The sequence below is a fragment of the Poromitra crassiceps genome (assembly GCF_964638095.1).
Source record: "Poromitra crassiceps genome assembly, chromosome: 8".
Lineage (NCBI taxonomy): Eukaryota > Metazoa > Chordata > Actinopteri > Beryciformes > Melamphaidae > Poromitra > Poromitra crassiceps.
The window spans coordinates 30,641,910-30,652,311 of record NC_139629.1 but is presented as its reverse complement, the minus strand read 5'-3'; the positions used below and the strand labels follow the sequence as shown (position 1 = coordinate 30,652,311).

The 10,402-nt window shown below is 41.1% G+C and overlaps 1 protein-coding gene across 1 annotated transcript; it reads right to left on the bottom strand.

The window, feature by feature from the left end:
- Positions 1-8,397: 8,397 nt before the first annotated feature.
- On the bottom strand, positions 8,398-9,042 carry macir (macrophage immunometabolism regulator; the record flags this gene model as incomplete). The annotated part of the gene is made up of 1 exon (XM_083642418.1): positions 8,398-9,042. Exon 1 carries the CDS (start codon positions 9,037-9,039, stop codon positions 8,398-8,400), a length of 642 nt encoding a protein of 213 aa, XP_083498544.1. The 5' UTR covers positions 9,040-9,042.
- Positions 9,043-10,402: the final 1,360 nt, after the last annotated feature.

Here is a 10,402-nt window from a genome sequence, read left to right as displayed (position 1 = left end):
TTATGCTCAAATACTCTGATTATCAATAGTAACTTATATGGGTGCTTTCTCACTGGCAACGATTGCTTTCATTCCGTTTCATGCGGTGCCCGGGTACGGTTGGGTTGTTAAGACTTGACGACAGACGTTCACCTCTGGGGCCAAGCAGCACCGCTCCTCATTCGCCTCATTCAACAACTATGGTCGGATCCCGTGAATCTTTTTAGATACTTTTTTATGAATATTTTTTTTTAAACTTAACATAACTTTTTGTAGATCATCTTTTTAGACAGCAAAAGATGCAAACCATTTCAGATTATTTTAATATCAGACGGCTCGGTAATGAATTATGAAATCAATTCAGATTTACCCGCACTGCCGTAGATATACTGTATCGTGACGCCAGTTGTTGTAGAATGGAATTTCACCACTCCTCATCCACTATATAATAATTATAACAGCTTATATAAACCAAATTGAATGAAGAGTCCAGGAAGTGTCTTCTAAAAGTATATTTAAAGCCATAACATTATCCTCTAAACTGCATTAGAGGACTGAATATTTCGGACTCTGTATGACATAGTAATTATGTATTTACATTGAGATTCAGTCCTCCTCTAATGCAGTTTAGAGGAGAATGTTATAGCTTTAAATATACTTTTATAAGACACTTCCTGGACTCTTGGTGGCTAGCCAGGCTAGCGACTGGATCTGACCAATGAACAGTGAACTTCCCAGCTCAAGTTTTCTGCAAATGGAATGCTAACAAAACGGATGTGACGTCATTTAGCCTCCACATCCCAGTTATTTTGCGATAAAGGAATGCGCCACTATGTCACAGCTTAAAGGAACACTCCGCCCATTTTCAACCAGCTTTGTATCATTAGAACATCAGTAGTATATCAGAAAACTGTAAACTGTTTTGAAGTCTGTCATTTAATTTGACAGTTATTGAGTGTTAAAGTGTGGACCAGTGACATCACTGGTCCACACTAACTCAAATTACTAACTCATTAACTCAAATCAACTCTCAATAACTGTCAAACATTCTGTCATTCATCTAGTTTGACAGTTATTGAGAGTTGATTTGAGTGAATGAGTTATTAATTTGAGTTAGTGTGGACCAGTGATGTCACTGGTCCACACTTTAACACTCAATAACTGTCAAATTAAATGACAGACTTCAAAACAGTTTACAGTTTTCTGATATACTACTGATGTTCTAATGATACAAAGCTGGTTGAAAATGGGCGGAGTGTTCCTTTAACAAGAGAATTGCCCCCTCCCCTCTCCCCCGCTGGTCAGCTTTCACATTACAAAATGTGTACCGTGCTCAGGAACGGAACACTTGCAGAGTACATTTGCATCATGCAGCTATGCCTGGAGTGTATCCTCACCCGTGTGTTGTCTACGTGGTTCGGTACAGTTGGCGTTGACATTCGCTATATATATATAATTCTACAAAATGATTGCACTTGGTATTAGCTGCATGCGAGTACATGTAAGATGCCATCAGATCATTGTTTGCTTGTTCAAATTTTCTTTGGAACCAAGCAGCTAACCAAATAAAATATGTTATAGCAAAAAGCATTTTCAATAAAACTGGAAATTATCAGACTTGTAAATCATTTGACACTTGAGCTACTTCCACATTGTGAGTTTCAACATGCTATGAAATGTTCATTTTAGTTTAGCATAATTAATATCTTGGACATTTAGCTCAAATTAATAAACAGGAATGAATATTCTACAAATTAATTTGCTCTTTTGAAATGGTTAATTTCTATGCTTTCCTAGACCAATTTCAGACCCCCAAAAAATGACTTTGGACTTTGTTTTCAACCCTTGTATGTCCGGAGGAGTGACTACAAGCAAGGTGCACAAAATGCTGTTGACAATGTTGATCTGAGCCATGTTTGAAGTCAGCTTTTCATAGGGTTAGTTGCAGCAGGACCACCAAATGATTTTGCAAATGGAATTTGGTTGAAGATCATTGAGAAGTAATGTCACAGAGACCATGATGAACATTTGTATGAACTGAACTCTGTTGCAATCACTACCGTAGTTACATTTTTAAGCAGTGCAGCCGCTTCTATAAAGTGACTGTCTTTGAGCGTGAGGTGAGGTGCACCTATGTGTGGTTTTTCAACAAGGAAAAGTAGTTCATGAAATCACGGGCCATCCCATGACACAACAGCTTGTAAATTGTCCTTGCACAGTGTCTATTGAGTCCACATATGTATAGTAAAGTTTGTAGTTGATTGTAATTCTATGCGATCTTTTGTGACTGAGTGAATTGCTGTGATGAATTCCTAGTGTCTTGTATATTTGAATGTAAAGCAGATGTACAGAATATAAGTGAGACTGATGGTGTGAATGAATTGGCTCATATTGTGCCTAAAATCAAGGTCCAATATGTGCTTTTAAAATGTCTGATTACTGTTTGTTTTTCACCTCTATTTTCTCATTGCTACTGCATTTCATTTCCCATTCACAAAACTGGGAAAGGAAGTGTCTGCCTTACGCAAGTTGTAATGGCAAAGCTTTTTAATCACTCCTTATTTTCCTATGACATATCAACTCTGATTTGTATATACATTCAGAATATATATATATTTTTTGCTTGCTGCTGCTTGCTCCCCCCCCCCCCCTTCCCCTATATAAAGTGCTTGATACTATAACAATGTAGTGGCAACTCCAACAAAGAGGGAGAGATTCTTCATTAGTACACTGGACGGATGTGATTTTCTGCCCAACTATAGTTACTGTGGGAGAACCATACTCCTTAACTACAACCATACTCCTTAACTACAGTGAACCAGCACTTATTTTGCCCCAATTACGCTATTGTACCTTGTGATGATTTTTTTAAAGTAGCCTAATAAAACAGTTACACAACGACCTTCTATATCTCTCTCTCTCATAATTACCGAAATGTTACCCCTTCATTTTCCTTAGGGACTGTTGGTTATTTAGAAGGGGGGGGGGGGGGGCACTCTGAATTAAAAAGCGGTGACCCTTCTCTGACCGGAATATATTTTTCCTTGAACCTCCACAAGTGATTGGAAAAATATGATTGACACTCCGACAAAATGTTATATATGACTGAAGCGGAAGTCTTGACGCCTGCTCTACTTGGAAAACCCTGAAATATACGCCTATTTCACATCCCACCCAAATCAGCCACTTTGTGTCTAAAATGCAGGAACACGGGTGCAAGCAAGACATTCATTCGAGTGCTGGGACTGGACTAGCACCCTACAGCACAGCAAAAATAAATAATAGATCAAATAAATATATATATTTGGTCCATTCAAACTTGAAGCTTCTCTGGACTCAAATGAATAAGTGTACCTCCCTGAGACTAAATTTTAAAAAGCATCACTCTCCCCTATTTTCCTCCAGTGACCCCTTTCATAAATAACGAACGGTCCCTTACTGACTTATGGTTTTGTTACCTGTAACTCCAGCATTGTTATTTTATGAATGTCCCTTTCTTTTAACGTAATAATCATAAATCCCATCCACTTTTAAGGGTTGTCTTGATATTACAAAAAACTCCAGACATATTAATAGCATAGCTAGTGTTTTAATAGCAATGTTAAGTGAAATATAATAAATGTAAAACAGTCAGTCACATCAAGGAGCGTAAATAGGTTCTACAAAACACAAACTGAATGATGAGATTTGATAACGATGATAAAATGCAGTTCAACAAAAACAATTTTAGTTCAAAGTTTGTCAACGAGGGCGGCTCCACTGGTAGTGCGTATAAGGCTAAGTCCTATTGCAGCGGCACGGGTTTGAATCCGATGGCTGCACATCATCCCCTCTTTCCTGTCTCTCTACTGTGACCGTCTAAGCAGAAATGGCCAAAACGGTCAATAATAAAAGTTGGTTAACAATGTTCCTTGTGTGTGATACAGTAGTTTATCCTGATGGGGGAAATCACTAGTTCTCCAACAGTGTAAACTGTGTTTTTACCGAAATGTTTCTTCAAATATTATTTCAAACTGTAATCAGTCAATTGATTTCGATGATATTCTGAGTTTCGCCATTTTCTAAATATCCCAAAATCCAGCAAAAAGGTGTCATGGATGCTTCCAAGTGCAGGTTGCTAAAATGGACCCACGTGACAGGATTGAAAATAATATGAACTATGCTGCACACGGCTATGTCAACAGATTCCACGGTAGTCAAGGTGCCTACTGTACTATCTGGGTTGAATGAATACATGACATTTCCAGTTACGCCAAAGTTTCAGTTGAATTTGATTCAGTCCCACTAATCGGGGTCCAAATGTCAGATCATGTGCAAAAGAGTCAATTAGGAAAAGGCAAATCAAACAGTGACAAAGGTAATTAAACTAAGATTGAATTTTACATTTCCTTTCAAACCAGCAGCTGTGTCAAAACAAACTATAACATGGACAACATGGCTAATATGGCATGGTAGCAGTTGTGACTGAGTGGTACTTGACTCGGTCTACTATGTACACTATATGACTACATACTATGGAATTGATAGTGAGGACAGACACTGTGCACGTGACTGTTTTGTTTAGAATATGGCAATATGGGAACATTAACAGAATATTATATGTAGTTGCTTCTGGAAAGGTGGGCAACAAGATTGAAAATGCCTGCAGCGTCAAACTTTGACAATAAACCCGGTGTACAAAGATGGCAGCCGAATAATTTGATGCCATTTTCACACACAACCCAGACATCAAGGCATGCTAAAGTCTCCTTGCCAATTTGATACAGGAAGGAGTGATGAAAAAGCTTGGAATGCCTCGCTAAAAGATACACTTTGAGGTGGCCGCCATCTTTATTTCCCTGGCCATTTTGATTGATTGCATCAGTCTGTTACAGTGGGCATGTACAGCAGTCTTAAAATTCATGTTGACAGGTAAATTATCATTCACCAATCGCCACTAATCATGCACACAATAATGTCACCTAAAACAAGGAATACAGCAAGTGAATCGTTAGCTATTTAAATGAAAGGTGCTACATGTACAATTGCATATCCATATTAATCAATTATTACCACATACATTTTGAGACATAAATTGGATAAACAAATGAGACCATGACTGAGGAGATTGGTAGAGATGAACACTCCTTGCCTCTACATGTGCATCAGATTGGATTTGGCGTAAAGTTTGCTGGATTGCTTTATGGCACAGAACAGAACTCCACCATGGTCACATTTGTTGACAGTATTTATAACAAGGTTGCAGTATTAATTAGACAATATGTTGAATGATACATAATAGCACCTTCAATGATGCGTCTTATGTACGTCGCACAGTGAATCTCACTGGGGGCAAATGTGATAAAGGTTTTCCAGGATGCCTATAAAATGTCCCTTTGGTTTAGCCATGCGGTACTACAGGAGGAGAGAACTCAATGTGTTCATGATAATCATCTTTAAACATAGAACCAGCAGCACACTGCTGTACTGATGTACAGTAGTACATCAGTACAGTACTGTACTGTACTGATGTACAGTAGTACATCAGTACAGTACAGTACTGTACTGCTGCAGGGACTTGATACTTTAAAACAATATGAAAACAAGAGAGTAGTAGAATGATGTTAGGCTTGTCCTAGTGAGCATCGAATGAGCACAAAGGATTGCAGATATGAACTGTCTGATTTCAGTCTAAAAGGATCCGGGATGCAATTGCTACAAGACATTCTTTAAAGAGTAACTAACCCCCAAAACACTGTTTTTCAGCTTTTAAAAGCTGAAAAACAGTGTTTATATAGTTTTTGAGGTGGTGTGTAAAGGATTCTGGTCAAAATCTCCACATTTTAGACTAAACTGTTAGAATTGTACACACTGTAGCATTTTCAGGCAGCAAGACTGCCCTCTATGGGTTCAAACCTGCTTTTTTTTGCCCTCCAAAATGCCCAAAATGTGGTTGTCTGTTGCAGTACATCACAGCCAACTCCCCCCTTTCCCACTCGTGATAATTAGCTAACGCCAGAGCCATAATAGAAGAGTTGCAACATCTCCATTCACTCCAATGGACCCGTTTTTAGTGAGGATTAAGCAGGGCTGTCTGTCTGTGATGTGCTTTTGAAAGGGTCAGACGTTTAAAGAATCAAATTGTATATTATCAGCTTATTTTATGCGTTCAAATGTAGCTCGAGCCCCTTCCTGGCTAACAGAGCCGAGTAGCTGGGGCAACACAAGGCATTGTGGGTAATCATGATCCGCTCTGGTACTGTGGCTAATGTTAGCTGTGGGCGGCGCTAACGTTAAGTTATATGGCAGTAAAACGCCACTCAATGACCAATTTGATATAACTCTCAAAAGTTTGATTCACGCTGTTTCCATACAGGCCACCAGCGTCGGCTAGTTGTCGATATTTAGAACGATATCGTAGCTCTAATCTAACGTCATGGCGCCATTTCCAGTAAACACTTCCGGTCTGAACACGGCCAAAGAGGAGACGCTCTTCTGCCTTTCTCACAACAATGTGCCACAGTCAATTTGCTATATATATTATTATTATATAATATTACTACAGGTTTTAGGAAATGACTGCCATAGAAAAACATCCAATGTTCACTAGTGTGGATAATGTGAAATACATGAGTAAAAAGTCTCAGTATATGGCAGCACACCTCTGCTGCTCTGTCTGGATCAGAGGACTATAGGCGTATGCCAAATAAGGGGTGAAGAAGTGATGTTCAATTTGTTGAATGCGTGAGCAGGCCTAGATCTGAGCCACACAAATCCTACTGAGGCTCACACTGACAAACACACGCCTATCTCTGTCCTGAGTTCTTTTGATTTGGAAGAGGTTATCGTGGTCACATGATGGCCATAGAAATAGCTTGGTTGTATAGCCTTAGGCCTTGCTAATGATCAGAACCTGTGGAGAGGGAATCGGCATGTAGGTTTGCTTCTAAATCTGAATCTTTAATGTCCTTTTTAGGGCACCTGTTGGCTTTATAGAGAAATGAGTAAGAACATCAATGGTAAGAACCAGCAAATTTCAATGAGTAATACTAATTATTATTCTTATCATTAATTATTATGATCATTGTTATAATATTAATAATAATAATTTGATTTTGTTATCATTTCAACTATATTGGCTCGACTTGCAGCCTTATTAGTTGTTAAACTAGTTGTTTTTTTTCAAAAATCATTTCAATAATGGGGACAGAAAGCAATTCACATACTTATTTGTTGTTGTCGTCCTGTTGGCCAGAACCTCTAAATTTGTACTTTAGTTTTGGTTTGAAGTGGTTTTAGAAAGGAACTTGTTTAACTGGGGTAAGAGGGGGAAAAAACAACGCCATCTAAAGGCTATCAGGACATAGAAATACAGAGGCGGTGGATTCTGCCTCAGTAGGTATTTGCACCTCAGGCACCTCTCCCCGTTAAATCCTCTCAAGGAGCTCCGTTTTAAATCACCTTTACTCACGTAACAGTCATTAGTTAAAAAGTCTATGTTTCCTTTGTGTTTAGCTTGAGGAAAGATACAAGTGTATAAGAGTGATTTTACATGGAAATGTACAAAAGTCTACCTTACATACACAGTACAATATTGTACGGTCTAATGCTAACTGTTAATTGATGGTGACGTAAAGCTGTGCTGTAGTTTATAGAGATGCTAGGGTTGTATATGTTAGATGTCTAACAGTGCAATCAAGTGCAGGAAACCGAGCCTTTCTCTGCAATAGAGGCATTAGTAACATCCATTACCAGTTTTAAGAACTCACATGCGCGCACGCGCACACGCACACACACACACACACACACACACACACACACACTCGCGCATCCACACCAAAGTACACTACACACAACATTGTCAATAAATAAGTTCACCAGTTATTGCTAATTTTGACATACTTCACATGTTTGTACCTAAACAACCCTCTTACAGTGTAAATACTAACTTAAGCATTTTCTTCACAAAATCTATACTGTACGTATAGGGTGTACTTTACTGTACGTATAGGGTGTACTTTACTGTACGTATAGGGTGTACTTTACTGTACGTATAGGGTGTACTTTAAATCTATACTGTACGTATAGGGTGTACTTTAGTTTGGCTCTCAGAGTGAGACCTGTACGTATAGGGTGTACTTTAAATCTATACTGTACGTATAGGGTGTACTTTACTGTACGTATAGGGTGTACTTTACTGTACGTATAGGGTGTACTTTAGTTTGGCTCTCAGAGTGAGACCCACTTGTAACCCCCCACTTAATAAAATAAGATTATGGGCCAGTTGAGTGTCTGGTTAAAGAACTGCCTCTAATCAGAGTTGAGAGACACCCAGCTGTAGATAGCACCCAGATCCCGGGTGGGCGGGCAGGGTGTGGGGCAGGGTGTGGGGCAGGGTGTGGGGCAGGCAGGCTGAAAGGCCTTCACAGCGGTGTGCTCTCAGGTCTTGTTCCTGGTGAACATGCGTTCTCCGCGCAGGGTGAGGTGCTGCAGCTGGTACTGCAGCACCTCCGTGTCTGCACACTCCTTGATGCTCATTTTGTCTAGGTTGAGGTAGTCCAGAGACTTGGACTGGGCTCTCTTCCCTTTCAGCAGGCAGAGGGGAAGCGGCCCGTGCACACCTCTCCCGGCCTCCCCGTGGGCCAGGGACCTGAGGACGGTGTCACTGGAGCTGGGCATACGTCTCCGTCTGCGGCCGTTGGCGGCGGGGATGTCGTAGGGCTGGTAGTGACGGCTTTTGGCTTTGAAGATCCGTGACGCCCGGTGGATGCCTGAGTCCAGCGGTTTGGGCACAGTGCTTGGGACAGGGCTGGGCAAGGCCTCCGAGACGGGGCTCTTCTCCGGAGCGCTGGACGACCACTTCTGGGCTAGTTTGAGCAGCTCCTGGCCGGTGGTGAAGCCCACCAGGTAGTTGGAGTCCATGTGGAGGATCTGGTATCCTGCAACAGTACTTTTGATGGGGGAACAAGGCGTGCTGGCACAGCGGGGTTTGTCTGCTTCTGGTTTCAACGTGGCTTTGACCTCAGCAGCAGGCAGGACAGAGATGACAGCCCTGGACACTCCACTCATATCCATTTCCATCTTCACAGAAATAGCCTGAAGAAAAGCAGATAAAAAAGACAAAAACAGACATCAGTATATACACATCATCAGTATACTGTATATACATCAGTATATACACATCATATAGTACATGTTCATATCGTGTGTTGAGTACCCGAAGCACAACATGTATTTTGGTGCAGTGAGATGTGTGTTTTGGTGGATTTTTAACAGCTGTACCATTAGCCTCCATTCTATGGCGATACTAACTAACTTCGAGTATCCCTTTAACTAGCAATTGTCCAAATAGGTAGCGAAAGATATGTAAGTGTGTGACTTTTTCTTTTATTTTCTCTTCTCCCCCCCTCGGCTAGTGAGCAAGCAGGTGTGGTTTATATGCAGGGCACAATAGAGAGGCCTGTTAACGCGAGGTTAAGGGCATGGTAGGTAGGGCTGGCACGGATCAGAAAACCCACGGATCGGATCGCGTGACGGATTTTGAGCCACGGATCACGGATTTTTCGGATCAGCAAAAAAATATATATATCAGATTTTTTCTCTCAAAATTTGATTTTCGATTAGATTTTTTTAATACTATTATAATTCTCTAACCATTTGTTGCCCTGCACAGCTCAAAAAATATTTTTTTCTCATAAGTGACACAATGTATGCTTTTACTCTGAAGGCACAACAACCCAACTTCCTGTTTTAGGTGGCACTGCTATGCCTAACTTCGTGGCTGTTGCTTGCACCAGTCACATGACACGGGTACAGACCTACAGACCAGACCAGGTCAGTCTGGAAATATAACGTTGATGCTACGTTAAGCTACTCAGTGGCCCCACGTGTTGTTTTGTTGTTAGGTGTCCTAAGGCAACATTTCACCGTCCGGTGATAATGTGTTTGTGAAACGTGTGCGTGTGTGTGTGTGTGTGTGTGTGTTGTGGCTCTCGTTATATTGTGCAGCCCGCAACACGCTGATCGCATTCCTGTGCTTTTTCAGAGGTGTTGAAATAAGTTTGTGTGACGCTGTCTTTAGTAGCCACTAGCCACAGCCTTCAGACATACTTTACAGCAGCGACAAGGGATGAGGAAGCTCACTTGTGCTTGCCATGATTATGCCTGTCTGTGTCTGGCTGCGCTGCAGGCGTTCTCATACACTAACGTTAAACGTTAAATTAAACGAAGGGGGGCGGGGGGGTCTGCGGACAATTGACATTCCGAACCGCGTTCCGAACCGTGGGGGCTGATCCGTACGGGTCACGGATTATCCGTGATCCGTCCCAGCCCTAATGGTAGGTATTGTATTGATGGCATTGACAGAAGCCCATGCCCTCCATCTCAAAGCACATCCACAAGCACACGGTGTGTGCACGTGCACCCCATTCAGCAAAGCCCCTTC